This window comes from Haliaeetus leucocephalus, unplaced genomic scaffold (assembly GCF_000737465.1).
Source record: "Haliaeetus leucocephalus isolate CR32 unplaced genomic scaffold, Haliaeetus_leucocephalus-4.0 Scaffold339, whole genome shotgun sequence".
Taxonomy (NCBI): Eukaryota; Metazoa; Chordata; class Aves; order Accipitriformes; family Accipitridae; genus Haliaeetus; species Haliaeetus leucocephalus.
The window spans coordinates 6,973,780-6,990,236 of record NW_010972775.1 but is presented as its reverse complement, the minus strand read 5'-3'; the positions used below and the strand labels follow the sequence as shown (position 1 = coordinate 6,990,236).

The 16,457-nt window shown below is 36.5% G+C and overlaps 1 protein-coding gene across 1 annotated transcript in view; it reads right to left on the bottom strand.

Annotated features, from left to right (window-relative positions):
* Positions 1-1,043: 1,043 nt before the first annotated feature.
* The window catches only part of LOC104834707 (threonine--tRNA ligase, cytoplasmic-like), a 15,830-nt gene continuing 416 nt past the window's right edge, over positions 1,044-16,457 (bottom strand). Inside the window, exons 2-19 of the mRNA XM_010572267.1 lie at positions 15,910-16,032; positions 14,924-15,114; positions 14,248-14,371; positions 12,985-13,106; positions 12,050-12,167; positions 11,348-11,412; positions 10,561-10,639; positions 9,188-9,334; positions 8,009-8,107; positions 7,507-7,673; positions 6,801-6,963; positions 5,762-5,899; positions 5,241-5,318; positions 5,041-5,141; positions 3,747-3,851; positions 2,876-2,948; positions 2,029-2,143; positions 1,044-1,904 (exon numbers count right to left, since the gene is read on the bottom strand). Coding sequence (XP_010570569.1) covers positions 1,756-1,904; positions 2,029-2,143; positions 2,876-2,948; positions 3,747-3,851; positions 5,041-5,141; positions 5,241-5,318; positions 5,762-5,899; positions 6,801-6,963; positions 7,507-7,673; positions 8,009-8,107; positions 9,188-9,334; positions 10,561-10,639; positions 11,348-11,412; positions 12,050-12,167; positions 12,985-13,106; positions 14,248-14,371; positions 14,924-15,114; positions 15,910-16,032 — 2,157 coding nt within the window. The 3' untranslated portion in view covers positions 1,044-1,755. The remainder of the gene's footprint in view (positions 1,905-2,028; positions 2,144-2,875; positions 2,949-3,746; positions 3,852-5,040; positions 5,142-5,240; positions 5,319-5,761; positions 5,900-6,800; positions 6,964-7,506; positions 7,674-8,008; positions 8,108-9,187; positions 9,335-10,560; positions 10,640-11,347; positions 11,413-12,049; positions 12,168-12,984; positions 13,107-14,247; positions 14,372-14,923; positions 15,115-15,909; positions 16,033-16,457) is intronic.

Sequence of the window (16,457 nt, the reverse complement as noted above, 5' to 3'; positions counted from 1 at the left end):
TCGGGCACTGAGGCCACAAAACGCAGCTGCTGCTTCTACCGACCTCGGTGATGTTTTGAGCTGTCACTCAGCACCCTGTCGTTCAGGCTACCGCTCCTAGGCCTCGCCTCCCTCCCTCCGTCCTCTGCCTGTCCTCTCTACGCGTTTCTCCCTGCAGAAAATGCTAACTTCCAGTATTTCTATTAACTTACACCCTTCAGTGACCTCTCTCCTTGCTGCAGGTCATCTGAAAACTTAAATGGCGACAGCAGAGATACATACGTGCTAAGAAGTTAAGACTTAAATCTGCAAAACCTCGAAATTCACCGTAAAAAAAACCCACCACCACCTCTGAAAGTTTTCATTCTGCAGTCAGAATACATCACACCTGTATCGTGAAGGCTGTAGTCCAGAAGAATATGGTATCTTATATATAAAAATATATTATTATTAATAAATATATATAAAAATCACCCTCCACACCCCAGGTTAATTCTGTAAAGTGGAACAGAAAGCTTTCCCAACACTTGTTCCTTCCATATTTTTTTTTTCTTTCAAAAGCAGGGGATAATCAGTTGGTAAAAACAGATACACAAAACCAAGCTAATGCAAAACCAAAAATAGGCCTATTGAACACAAGTCTGTACAAGTGTCAGGCAGAAGAAGAACACTAGCTTTGTATTTGTATAACGTTTATGCACTAAATAGTATTTTCTGCTTCATCTCAGTGATATTTAAATCACAACAGCTACAGTTGCATAGCTTAGGTAACTGAGTAACACATTTAACACTATCTAAGCTTTGTAACTAAAAAACATGAAGTGGAAAAAAAAGATTGTGGTAAAAATTCATCTCTCCAAAAAATCCAATTCAACTGCCTGCCAACAGTAACTTAAAAAGAATTTATAAGCATAAACAAGTCACATAAATATGGCCAATATAAATTCCCACATGCCATCTTCTAAAATGAAAATTGTCACCTGCACCTTTTCAGCATTCTCAGTATCCCACACCAATACAGCAGTAAATCACACACGGGAAGTTTTTTCTAAGGTTTGTTTGTTTTAGAAAAAAAGCCAAATCAACAGCAAACACGGGAAAAAAATAAAGCATTTTCCACACACAGGTATGGTAATTCAACTTCATTCTTGGCAATCACCTTTACAGCAACCAATTACCACACCAGTTCAAACAGTGCCTCGTTTCACTGAGATTTCCAACAAAGACACCAATGTATTTGTAGCCTGTGAACATAAATTCAGAGAGAATCAAGCTATTCCCCCACCCCCCCAAAGAAAAAAATTATATAATCTGGAGTTACAAAAAAACTAAACCAAAATGCTCCTGATGCACCTACCAACTGCCAAGCCTTGGATTCCAGGTCACGTCAGTTATGCAACTGCTACGTGACTTGAGGTAGCTCAGCAACTGCAGCAGCAACCAGTACGCTTCCCAGCCTCCCGTTCCTTGACTTCATGCAGCCCTGATTTATTTCCACAGCAAACCCCACATATTTTAGCAGAGGTGTAGGACTTCTTAAATACGTATTCTGCAACTCACGCAGAATGGAATCCCGTGGGATTGTTAAAGGAGTTGGCAATTGCATCTGTCCTCTCATTCTATTCCTGGAGCATCAACATTGCTACATTTGCTTATTTTGTGTATCCATTAACTGAAAATTCTCTCAGATGGGCATTACTGCTGCACAGGAGGAAAGAAACACGATTTCACATGGGCAGCTAATAATTTTTTTTTTTTTTCTCCTTAACAGCAACATCAGAATTCTTCTTCTGCATTTGGCATATGTGAACTCTTAAATTTCTGGAGTTTCTCAATAGCAGAAGATACTGAAATCTCTCCATGAACTTTGTTGTCTCTTGTTCGCACGTTGACAGCATTATTTGCTTTCTCCTTTTCTCCAACCACTGCAAGACATATCACAAACAATGTTAAAATGCCTACCTACATTACAAAATGAGAGTCTAGACAAACTCTATGCCCAAAATTAAAACTTAAATGATACTCAGAAACGTAAGATGCTGCAATTACCTAAGATAAAGTTATACTGGGCCAGCTGTGCATTTCTGATTTTCTTGTTTAATGTGCAACTTTGATCTAGATCCACATCTGACATAAATCCTGCTTCAAAAAATTTGCTGCAAACCTAAAAAACCAAAACACTTTCACTTAATATTACAGTATATATTCTACAACATAAATTGGTACATGCTGTAATCCCTGATCTCTTCCAATAATTAATTCATGTATGTGCATAATTTTGCTCTCCTGAATCGTACGGAAGTCAATGAAGTTATTTGAAAGAAAACTGCACACACGCTTGAGGGCTTAGCAGGACTCCAGCTGGAAGACAATACGAGGCAACATCCATATCAAGTATTTGCTGATCTCCTCAGATAGCTACACTCCTGAATGTCAAAAATGTTTCCTCAGTCTGAGGAAGGAGAAAGAGGAGAAGGAAGTAAACCACTTATGCTTGCATTCAAAGAAAAGCAGGGGAGAGGGGTAAAAACCAACCATGGTCAAATATAACGCAGTCAGGAGTATACATGCTGGGAAATGGAAGAAACCGGCTCTGCCCCTACTTTAAACAGATAGTTCTGTAATGAAACATTAGTTAGTATACAAGGTTTGTCACCCAGAACGTTTTTTCCCTTAATAATTACTGAAGTCTGTACATAATAACACAACTCAAAACACTTAAAGTTACATATCCCTTTCTCAGGCTTATACAAATTTTAGACTATATGGAAAAATTTACCTCTCCCCCCAAATACATCTCCAAAATTATTAAAGCATTCATTCTTTGTTCTAGGACAAGTACTTCAGGAGCTATTGAAATTGCTTGCTACTATAAAAAGGAAGGCCCTACTCTCACCTGCTGGGCATACTCTTCAGAAGCAGGTCCCACAGGCACAACCATGACCTGCCGTGGAGACAGCCAGAATGGCCTGGCAAGCAGAACAAGAAAAATATGCAATAAATGTGCATTTTACACTTGCATTCATATCCATAGTCACGTTCCACAATAATTTCTTTACTTCATAAAATTATTTGTTAGCTAAGGTTGTTAGATAGTATGTTATCTTTCTCTTTTCAAGGTCACATAAAATGGCAAATAGATTGATTCCAGTGAAATGACATATTCTGTTCACTTCCTAGCTGACTTCACAATTTTAGACAGAATTCTATTTTTTCCACATAATTTCCACTTTTATTAATAACTTTATAGTGAAACATGGACAGTCAGACAGATAAGTGGCTGAAAGTAAGAATTAAGTCTTCCTTAATACTTTAAATACATTAATGAAGAAATATCTTCAGAGCTTATTCAAGATCAAACAATACATCTTACAAGTTAAAAAATATTTCACATATTAGGACTAATTCATGTCTGTGTAAATAATTGCTTTACGTATGTCTAACATCTTGCCAGTACAAAAACATGATTTTTAAGAAAAAAGGAACAAGAATAATGCAGCATATATATTCAATTACAATTCTTATTTCTGCTTTATTGTATAATTTTTCCTGCAATCATAAAACTGCATTTCTAATAATGAACTATTAATAAAAGTATATCATACAACTCAGACCATAAAATTAGACTTCTTTGCTTGTAATCTTACCTACTAATTTTGAGAAAATTCTAGGGAAATTATTTTGCATTATAATATATAGGACATTAGGGAGGATCTGTATTTTCTATGTTGTTAAACATTTCTTAGAACTGCATTTGTGCCACATACCATTTTCCTCCATAATTTTCTGCTAGAATAGCTATCATTCTCTCCACAGATCCCAAAATAGCTCTGTGAATAATCACCGGCCTTTTCTTATCATCGCCATCCTTACTGAAAAAGAGTAAGTCAAGTTTAAAAAAAAAAAAAAAAAAAAAAAAATCACTTGGCTCACACACAGATAATCCTACTAATATTTTTGATTCTACTTTTCATGGAAAGACAAAATGCAGTTATCTATACTTAGGCAAAATCTACTGGTTTTATTAAAAATGTACTTTATTTAAGTCCCCTGGGCTTTTAAAGGAATACTGAATAATCATAGAGACTTAAAATAATCATGCCTGTAGCTAATGGCATAGGCACAAACTCCTAAGTTTGAAAAGACACTCGACTGATGCAGCTCCATTTCTGTGCATTTTAATATTTTATGTTCTTCCTCGCTCTTTCTTTTCTGTTATGTCTTGCTTTTGTTTTGTTGTACAGGATCTTACCTGCCCTTACTGGCCATTTCTTTCCTTAAGATTAAAAAAAAGCCAGCTGCTGTTCGTAACAGTGTTATCACCTACCAAAGAGCTATGACATCTAGTGTAGAACATGCAGCAAGACCAAAAAATAACAAAGATTCTTATTCTACCTTCCCTGTCAAACTCTTCATAACATGCAAAAGCAAACATAGCAAGAAAAACAACCCAGAAAATGTGTGTTCAAGTCAACATGGTACTAAGATTACCAAGATTAATTCACTCAGTGGATAAATATCCCTCTTCCTAGCTGGAAGCCAAAGTGAGATTTTCATTAAAAACTGTTCACATTTGGTTTATGCTCAAAGTTAACTAACTTCATCTGATAAAAAGAATGAAGTACTTATTACAAACCTCCTACCTCCCTAAGACATGTTTGAGTTTGTATGCAATGTCTTCAAAGGAGACACAGTGACTAGGCTGGAAGTGAAAACTGACTCAGCTGAGTTTTCTTTAGCATTATATATGATCAGTTGTCTTCTGAACTGGCAGACAAGACAGATAATGAAGTTTTCCTCCAATCAGTAGCATTTACAATTAAAGTGAGCTATCATTACATTGAGGAAATATCTTCCAAGTTTGTGACTCAGTCCTCTACTCACTGGGGATGTTTCCCCTCCTAACCAGGCTACTGATATACAGGCTAATCACTTGTTAGGTGAGCAACAGATCATTAATACAAATCAGTTTAATGGGAATTACAGATAAGGAAAGTAATCTTTTTTTTTTTCTTTAATTATTTCATTTAAAAGAGGAAGATATTTAGCTTAACCACTCACCCAACATAAGTAAGATTAAATCGAATGGGTAGTTGGAAGTCAAGTTGGATAGTAGCACACTGATGGTACCTGCCAATAGCATCTTTGATTTTAATATCAATCTGTGAAGCAAAATAACACAGTTACTAAATACAGTTTGCCTGCATTCTGTCTTTATTCTTGTTCATCCCAAAGCTGTATTAAAATGCTGATTCACCAACCTTAGGACCATAAAATGCTCCATCTCCTGGATTCAAATTCCATTGCTCTCCAAAGTTATTCAAGCTGTTTTGAAGTTGCTAAACATAAAAATGAGAGAATAATTTCAAAAAGTATAGCAGTGCCTTTCATTACTGCAAGTCAAAGCATTTGCCTTTGAAATACAAAGGGAGTCAACAGGCAGCAGGACTATTGTTCAAGCATTTAGTCATTTATGATAAATAATCTTGAAATGAGTAGTTCCTTGTACAAATGTCGTGATTAATCAGAAAAAAAGATTAATAAAAATCAAATCAGTTCAAGATAAAGGGCTAAGTAAGAATCAGAAAGTTCTCATTTTATACAGACACTTCACATTTAACATGAAGTTTTTCAACGAGCATTTCCACTAAGGACAATATTTAGCATCTGATTTAAGCTATTTCACTAATTTCCCTATTCAACATGAAAGAACTTGGTTAAATATCCACCCCTGCAAATAAAAATATTAACGGGTTGGTTTGTTTGCTTTTAAATGACTTACCTTTTCTGCATGATCCCAGATCTCTAACTCTCCTAGATAATTTTCTGGTCTTGTAGAAAGATGTAGTTGAAAGGTAAAACCAAAGACAGCATACACTGACTTCAAGAAATCAAGACAGCTCTTAATTTCTTCTTCAATCTTAAGCATAAACAAAATATATTAGTTAAAATTTACTTACATAAAAATATAATTGGATTTACTGAATTGCTCATAACCAGAATGCGAGTCCATTGAATAAAAAACCAAACCAAAAAACACCACTAAAAATCACACGAAAATTACATCCCACAAACCCAAATGTAGGTAATGGGTGAAGAGAGAACGCCGGTGTTGTGGCTTCAAAGCATGGCAACAAAAGTAATATTCTTGTTAAGCCTGGGCTTCTGGAGCCAAATTGCATGAGTCAGACTTGACAAGAGTACATCAATTTATTCACATAGCTCCACTAAAATCTATGGCATTACTGACGAAGTATTTATTCAGCACTACTATGGAAAACAAAATGCAGTCAACAGGTTTTTTTCTTTGCAGGGTGAGATGGGAGGTGCAAAAGACTTTACCTTTTGGGGTTTAGTTGCCCAATGTATCTTTCTAAAGGGAGAAATTCTATACAGAAAATCTTATTATGTAATTCACATTCAATAACGTCCCTCAAATAATGTTGTTTTCTTCTTTTGACATAAGCATTTTTTAATTTTGCAGAGAAAAATAAATAACACAATTTATGGCACTGCTGTTTGAGAAACTTGTAACAGAGAAGCTAAGCTCAACAGGCTATTAACTTCAGCAATATTGCAGAAGGTTAAGAAATACAGAATACCAGATGACTAAGAAGGAAGTACCTAAACCTACCAAAAACCCCATCAACAGCGGCATTATGCTACCAAGCAACACAATAGAAGAAGCTAGAGCTGAAATACTTTGGGGATTATTTTCTTGTTTTATGTTGGTTTGCACTGGGAAGGAAAGGAGTTCTTTTTTTTTGGTTGACTGGTGGAGGGAGGGTTGTTGTTGTTTTTTGGGGTTTGGTTTTTTTCACCTGTTCCATTGTGCAAAAGATGTGAGCATCATCTTGTTGGAAGCGCCTTACACGAGTCAAGCCACTTAAAGTCCCAGAGAGTTCATTTCGGTGAAGAACCCCAAAATCTGCAAGTCTAAGAGGCATTTCCCTCCAGGATCGTGGACGATGGGCAAACATCAAGCTAGAAGGAACATGAAAGAACCTTCCTTTTATCCTGCTTATAGAAGATTTAAGACAACACAGAAACTAAACCAAGATCAGTACAGACAGTAATCACATTTTTAAGTATTTATTCATTCGCGTTGCCTGCATCCTAAAAGGCAGGCAAACAGAAAAGTACAGCACTCAGAATGTATTGCTAAAGACCACCTAGAAAAACCACTGAGAGTAACAATCAAGACTGGTTCATCTGTACCTTCTTTTGGTACACCACATCTGATGCCCATCTCTATCCAACATTACTTGTATTTACTAGTGGTACAGACTAGTATTAGAATGCACAAACCTAGCTCACTTAGTGCAGACTTACTGGAAAATCCTCCTCCAAGAATTGTATTTGGTCTGCTTTGGGACACTGTCAGAGGAGCTCTCTGGACATACTAGTGGCTTAGTAGTCTATTGTAAACATACATGATAATATATATTACTACTCCATTTATTTCCCCTCAACCCCACAAAGGATAAATATAGCAAAATAAGAAGTTTTTCAGTTGAGAGTACAAACCAATGTCCTGGACAATTCATCGGTTTAAGGGCAAAAGTTTCCTTCTCGATTTCAAACGAGAACATATTTTCGCTGTAATGCTGCCAGTGTCCTGAAACTTCCCACAGTTTACTGTTGAAGATGTTTGGAGATAGAACTTCAGTAAAATTACGCCTGTGATATTCTTCCTATAAAACAAATTCAACCTTTAAAAGGTGATAGAGCTTTTGACAAGCAAAAGCCTGATTCTTTTTAACTGTGCTCTTACAATGGCAATTTACTCAGAGACTAAAGGACTACTGCACATGTAGGTTTTGCACAAGTAGAAAAAGCACAGCTCGATATTTTACTCTGCCCTATTTTCAAAAAGGTTAGATCTGTATAATCATAGTGAAAATCAGTTATATGTTTACATACATAGATGCTTCTCTTTCTGTGCATAGCTCTGTGCTATGAGTGGCCTATCACCCAAGATCAACAACTGATATTAAGCTTGTTAGGAGTTACATTAGTATATACTCACTCGTATGAAATCCACGAGTGTGTTATAAATAAAGGCACCTCTGGGGAGGAAAAAGCAGCTTCCAGGACTTAAATCATGAAAGAAGAAGAGTTCTTGCTCCTAGATAAATTAAAAACAGAATGCTGTAACACCACTTCAGATGGAACTGCAGAATATGACTACTTGACACGTTGGGACTCTGTTCACAAAAAATGCAATGTTACAGCAACAAGATGATTTCTAGAAGTCTACAAGTTCTCAGCCACAGCAGTTAATTTATCTGTAGTTCTTACTCTTAGAAGTTTGTAGTAACACTAGAATTCCATTTGACTCTGTGACTATGTAAATACACATTTCCTCAAAATCCTGAAGCCTTAACCAATCTTACCTTCAGTAACCAAAGCAATTAAGCATACACCCATCACGTCTGAGGGTTAATGGCTGAAGCCTGTAAGCCAGTCATTCTTTATCAGAATTTTGTCTCAAAAACAGAAGCTCAGCACTGCGGCTGTCCTGGTTTCAGCTGGGATAGAGTTAATTGTCTTCCTAGTAGCTGGTATAGTGTTATGTTTTGGGTTCAGTATGAGAAGAATGTTGATAACACATTGATGTTTTCAGTTGTTGCTAAGTGATATTTAGACTAAGTCAAGGATTTTTCAGCTTCTCATGCCCAGCCAGCAGGAAGCCTGGAGGGTCACAAGCAGCTGGGAGGGGACACAGCCAGAAGTAATTAATAATAGTAATAATTATACTAATAATTATAATAATTATATTAATAATAATTATTAACAATAATAAATAATAATTAATTAATACTTAAATAATATTAAGTATTACCTTATTTATGCCTATAATGAAGAATGACCAAACAATATTATTTGTACAATTTTCAGTAATTTCTCTCTTCTATGAGAAATATTAGTAGGATCTGAAAGGACTCTACATTAAAAGGTTTAAGATATACTTTCCTAAACCAAGGGACTACCCCATTACTTCATCCCAACATTAGTTTAACATTTGTATGCAAGTGACAAGTTGAGTTTGTAGAATTAGAATTTTAAAATACAACTGACACCAAGAAGTTTATAGAACTGGCTCCCATTCAAACTGTCAAAAAATGGAAAAAAAACCCCAAACTATAAAAGAGAATTAATTCTACTACAGAAACATAAAAGAGAAGTAGACAGTGAAATAGTGTACCTTTCCAATTTTCCTATGGTCCCGGTTTCTGGCTTCTTCCTGGAATTTTTCCCATTCCTTCATCATTTTGTTATCAGGAAAGGATATTCCATATATTCTCTGCAGAGTTTCCATGTCAGATTTTCCTTCCCAATATGTAGAGGAACTCTGATGCACAAAATCCATACTTAAAGATAATATTATATAATCTCAGGGAAAGGAGGAATAAACACTAATGCATTCAAATGTTATGATTTTTTTCCTTGAGAAAAGAATTATATGCAGTTATCCACCATTTGTTTATAATACAAAGATACTGGCACTGCCTTTTATTCAGCATACAAATACAGAAGACAAACAGAAGTGACTGGTCCAGCCAAGCTTTTATTCTACTTAGGTACCTTGTTTTAACTCACACCGTGGCATGTTTTATCATCTCATAGTGTATCTTCTAAAAAAGCAGCACTTGTTTATGTTCAAAACATAATGCAGTAGGGAAACACAAAAGACAAAACGAAGCTAACTCACTCTCACAGTTAAATCCTAGCTGTTTTGACAATCTACCACTTAATCCCCAGAACTCATTGTTCCATAAACTTCAGTTAGGAAGCCAGCAAAAGCAACTATGATGAATATTCCAGTGAGGTCAGTCTAATAAGGTTACCAAAATTAGCATCTGCAAGTAACATAAACTACGTCATAACCAGAGACACCTGCAAGCACTGTCTCTGGCTTTCCCGTAAGCAACATCATTTTTAAACAGCAGCACTTGCAGATGTGGCAGGGTCTGCTTTACCTCCTGTACCTGAAAGATAACATCTTACAAGGGCAAAATACTAGTTCTGACCCAATGAGTATCTTAGATGTTCATTTACTGCAGAACAGAGTGCACACACACACATCGTGCACAGATATGACAGCTAGTGCAGACTCAAACTAAGACATTTGTATTACAAAGTGCAGTGCTGGTTGGAAATGCTAGCACACTACTGCCACATTAGCTTAGGCACTGCACTTTACTTTGCATGGTATAATTGGTTCCACAGCTAATCTAGTCACTACTAGCTTGAGTATTTTTGCAGTGCTCCTCATTACAGTCTAAGCATGCATGTCACTGCACTAATACTCTGACAAAAAAGATGCTGTTAACTTTCACTGATATACTATTGTGATGGTCGAGAATCAGTAAACCTTGAAAGCAGATGAATGATGAAAGGCTGTAGTTCTACTTGTACAATGGGAGCTGGGAAATAAATGAAGGACTATTTGCAGAGTAATAAAAGAAAACAACACAAAGAACCCTTGCATAATCACTTCAGGAGAAATAAATACATAAATAAATCAGCTGACCCACAGTTTAGTTAAGTTTTAATGCACAGTTAATTTAAACTTACCTTAAATATTTTAAGGGCCTTAATTTTTCCAGTGTGTCTCACATGTGGACCCCTGCAGAGATCAATCAGCGGACCACATCTATACACCAAAAAAAAAGGGTTTATTTCAAAACACTCCAACATTTTTAAGTACAGTCACTAATTAATGCCTGACATGTACAAACACACTAAGAAGTACATATACGCAACACTCAGCAAATTCAGTGCATCTTAAATGTAATTGTGTCTTCTACCTGAAGCAGAGTATTCACTCAGTAAATACTCAGCACACTTGATCCATTATCAAGAGCATCATAACGTACTCAGCAATTCATATAGTTCCATATGTAAACTTTGTTGAAGTTGCCCAGGAGATTTCAAACTATGCACACCAAACAGAAATTTAAAAAAAAAAAAAAAAAAAAAAAGGTTTTGCCATTTTCCAACTAACTGGTTTAATCCCTGACAATTGAACGAACTGGTTCCTCACCCCACACTAAGCTACGAGTTAGCTTTACCCATTATCCAGCAATTCAGTGTCATGGGTGGTAACTCATTTTAATCTCTTTACTGAAACCAGAGTGAATGAGTGAAAAGTGGATTTGCCATTGTCCACAAACTGAGACCTAATTTGTCCCAGCAGAGAAAGATCTGATTTTACATAAGTAGCAATATTAATTGCAAACTTAAAGTCCCAATCACGCAAGTACTCAAAAGTTAGAAGAAAAAAAAAATTTCCTTCTTCTCCTCTCAATTTAAACGAGCTACAGAAATACTTCTTCATACCTTTTAACTTAATTTTCTTTACCTGTATATTGTGGTAGTTGGTGTGTTCACCTTCTCATTAAGGATACGACACTTAAACTTGTTGTACTGTGTGGGGAAACATGAAAAGTCAGAAACATCAACAAAATGACTAATAAAATTCTATTTTAAAATTATATATTAATAATGCAAGTGCATCAGTAAAAGACACTCACAACTTTTAAAAAATGGCATGATCACACAAACCTATGCAAAAGTTCAACATCCTTTCAGAAGGGTTATAAAACAAAAGGGGAAAGAGACAAAAATATCTCAATCTCCCTGAGGATGTGTTAAGCATAGTGATTACCACCTGAACACCTCAAAGCACTTCTGAACGGCAATTAAAACACAGTGCAGTGAGACTGGTAATATTCACTGTATAAAGGAGAGGACTACAGGACAAAGCCTTTTTTGACTTGTCTCTGCAAGTGAGCCAGAATGAATGTATGCCTTTTGTGTACTAATTTCTTGGTCATCTCACTGAGCTTAAGGTGTTTTAGTGTAATAAGAAATTGTTTTTATTATTGCCTGAAAACCTCCTGAACACTTGAGAGGGATATGGAGAGGGGGAAGAAGATGCTATTCTTTTTCTTTGTTTTACTAGACAGGTGCTTTTCTGATGAGTCAGTTAGATGCAGTATTTTATAACAGTTACATTTTAAAAGATCATTGTACCAGAATCACAGCTACTTCAAAGACTTACCTTAAACATGTCTAACAGGATCTCCTTTTTGACTTCCAGCCTTTCAAAAGCCTGCTTCTCTTTTATGATATTTTTACAGCGGTTCTCTAGTAGTGGGAATTCAGTACTAGATACACCTCTAAACAGAAAGACACAGGCAAAAGTAATATAAATTAATTATTTTAATATTCACATTTTTTAAGTGACCACTTTCTAGTAGTCTAATCTGAAAAACATGGGATGTGTCATTGTGATTTGTCACAGTATTTTCTTAGTTTCTTACTATCAGCTGCACTTTCAGACACTAAACTCAGAAACACAAATGGTATCACCCTGGACAAACCTACTGCAATCACTCCTAGAACAGTCTTTGACATGCTTAAATGTCTGGAAGATCTGTAGCTCAAAGTATAAATGATTTCAGAAAAAAGAAGAAAAAAAAAAAGGCTCAACCCAGCTGCAAGAGCTAGTTTATCAGCCAATGCAGATTTGGTATTCTCCCTGACTACAGAAAGATAAACAAGGAAAAAACAGAATTGTAAAGCTGTGCACAAGGATTAGGAAAGTAGTAAACACCTATATGAGTTACATGCATACGTGCCATTTCTACAAGCGACTATGGCACTTTGAAACCTAATTCCCATGATTCTTCCAGGAAACTGTCTCCTATATCTCCCAGGAACTTCAGAAAGTTTTACCCAAACACTCTACTTTTTTCACAGAACATTCAACAGCTGCAAGTCTTAACAGAGCAGGTGTCTGAACACAGCTCTTGTTTATTTAAAAATAAACACACACACTCAATATATGCATACATAGAAGACTAACCTGTCAGTTTTAACCCATACTAGATACACAATTTTACTTTCAACATGCAGAAACATGACCAAACAAAAATAATTCTAGTACTGCGCTTCAATACAGAGCATTAAAGTTCTTAGACACTGAAATTTTACCTGTCTTCAATATACATGTCATAATAAAACCCATTCTCAATTGGTGGTCCATAGCATAAGCAGCCCCCAAAATAACCTTCCATGGCCTCTCCAAGAATATGAGCACTTGAATGCCAATAAACCTGCAAATAAAGTCAGGTGAGCAAGTCATGGAGTCATTGGCATTGTCTAACTACAAAGAAAAAAAAAAAAACCAGAGGTGTATCTGCAGATGGGAAATATACTAGAATCAATGTTGTTTAAATTCTCTGAGCAGTATAACAATTTTCTTTTCTCATTTTGAAGTATGCTAAATGATTAACATTAAGGCAGACGTAGCAATAAAGCCCCATTGTATTTCAGTCTGAAAGATGATTATACCTCTGCACAATTGTGTCACCTTAGTACTTATTGTACCTTGTTCATTTATAAGTCAGTTGCCAGTCAGTGAAAAGTCTATGCAATACTAACTGCTTCTAAAGCAATGTAGCCAATTAAGTTACCATTGTTCACATACAGTATATTTATTAATAGTACGTAAACCGCTTTACCTGAAATGTCAGAAGAGGGGAGTCAACAACCCAGTAGATCAATACCAGTCTGATGTTCTAAGTCCCTATTAATTCAGACCACTTCATAGCCACTGCTACAAGATAAAGCCTTTACAGGCTCCTGAAATGTCTCAAACAAGCTTAATCACATGGATATTTCTTTGACAAAATGAAGTCTAATTCTAGTGCATAAAGATAAACATAGGCTTAAGACTGAATCCCACTTAAAAAAAATAAATCTTGGGTGTGTCGCTAAGTATATTCATAGTTTAATTGAGTAAGATATGCCTACTCAAGTTTCTAATAAACAATGCTGGTACAAGGAGGTGTAGATTTTGTTTATGACTCAAATCTGATACCGGACAATTTTTAGAAAACTTTAAGACAGCCTCACTGTTGCTTTCAGTGGCTGATCTTCAAATGCACTGAATCAAACCATAGAACACGTCTTCAAAGACATCAAACTATTTCAAAGTTAGCATACAAATCAAGACCTTCTGTACAATCTCATTTGAGAAATAACCTGTTGATGTAAAAGTGAAGGGAAGAAAAGAACACTAAGATTTTATTCACTTATAGTTCACAGGTACTTAGTATCTAATCTTCTTTGACAAATACAATACTTGAATAGTTTGGGGGATTTTTTTTTCTTTAATTCAAGATTTTAAAAGCATAATGCTGCAATCAATTTCGCTTCACCAGTTCAAGCAGAAACCAGCGAGTGTTTACTCACAGCTTTTGCTTCTTCATTATCAAACATAAGCAGCTCCAGAGTACAATCTCCCTCCAGTGGACGATCCAGGTCCCACAATTCACCATTCACTTTGGCTATGACTGCATTTGAAGCCAACACTTGACTAAAAAACACAAACGATGACAAGAGACCAAAATAGTTCGGTTCAGATTTGCAAAAGTGCTTAGGTTTCTAAACCCCGTGAGACCCCATCAACATCTCGTAGCACCTAAAGACCTTTAATTTTTGTTTCTGTGGTCGTCTTAAACACTTTTCTACTTTTAAGGTATAGACCCTTAAGGTTTCATTCAATGGTTTTCAGTACTGGGGGTCTGGAGGAAAGACGGCTTCTAACAACAGTTTCTCCTGTTAGGTGGTAACTCACAAAATTTCAGATGTCTCTATTAATTCCTAGGAGTCTCAGCATTACATTTTTTTAATTGAAAGCAAGCATTATGATCCCAGCATAGAACCTCAAGCATCGCTCAGAACAGTAACTTCACCCAGCTGTTTCTACTGCATTAAGCTGAAGTTTCAGTACTTTCCAAATAAACCAACTTAAGAGAGTCATCATCCACTGACACTGACATACGTATTTTATGCAACAAGGTAAGAGACAAATGATAGTAACAGATTTATCACTACAAAAGTACAACTCCTTAAATCTGCAGGTTACCTAATTCCTACAGCTAATTGATATGGCGTGGTTTTCCAAGATTCCCCTTCAGTCATCTTTCCATCTGTCAGAATAATTTTGATAGGTTTGCTCTGGTTGGCCGCTCTGTAAGCTAGCAAAGCATCATGTTCTTTTTTAAGTGCTTCATAAAGCTTCAGTCTGTCTTCTATGAAGCTTGGCTCATACTGTAGCTGTAACAAATAAATTAGATCACACACATACATATTTGTGAGAGAAACAGAAAAGGATTCACAGCATTCATGCATCCCTAGAGGTTCCAACTGAGACCAGATTTCACTGTACTACAATTTATACTAATAGCAGTAAAGCATTTGTAAATAATTATACACAGAATAGTCCCATAAAACTTGCTGACTATTTTATAGTGGCTTTCCAATTTTCCAATGCACCTTCATCAATCTGGACCTAAATGGCTTTATGAGTTTGACCTCAGAAAGCAGCCTATATTCCTGCCCCAGAAGTTGTATTTGGCTGACATCCTAGAGAAGTTTGGATCACTCCAACAAGCCCTCACTTCTGCTAGTCCATTCAAAGCATCAAATTCAAATAAGATAGCTCATGGGAAGTTTCTTTTAGTTTAGCATAAGGTGAATTATTAAGATCTATTGAACTATGGCTAGTGCTGCCAACATCCTCTTTCAGACATCATGCACGCTGTTTAACTGTTCATGAACCGTCACTCTCTTTAGGAACCACAGTATCCTGACCCTTATTTCCCAAGAGCCCAAATCCTTTTGTTACCTCAAAAAGTAGATACCTAAGAAGGTGTAAGTAACCCTACTAATTACATGCAGGATGAAGCTCTTAGATAAGAATTTTTTCTATATGCCTGCTATAGCAAGCCTTCTTACCAAAACCTGGGATTTCAAAATACAGCAAAGTACTTCAGATTTCAGCACCTTTTCTGAACCTAGTCAAACGATACTCCTTCTTCTACTATTACGTGGTATAAAATAACCACTTACATCATTCCGATGTTGGTTCACGGCTTCATTTTCTTTTGTCTTTTCCTCCTTATTTTGATTCACTGCAACAACTGGACTTGCACTGGAGACTTCCTGAAAACAGTGATAATATGAAGTATACCCCTATGCCTTTAAGATCTTTCCCAGCAATCACCGAAACAAAACAAACCAAACGAGTGCAATATTGTGCTACAAAGGCAATTAGAATCGAATAAGGTATGTCCTTAGTACAGAGGAAAGACTTCTCATGACACATCCAAACCGCGTCCTTTCAGCGGACACAGCAGAAATGCTCACCAAGCAAAATCTTCTCAACGCAACTTCCCCAATTTTACTACTGCGACCACCACCGGCAGAATCTCCCCAGCGAGACCCTGGGAGATTAAGAGGGCCCCGTGCGCAGCAAGGGCAACTTTCGGTGGTCTGAGAAACTTACTCCACCTTTGCGAAAAGGCAGGGCCTCCCGGGAGAAGCCCTGCTCAGCGCTCCGGGCACACGAGGGGTGCGGACAGGGACGGAGCCAGGCTCCCACCCCCGAGACCCCCGCC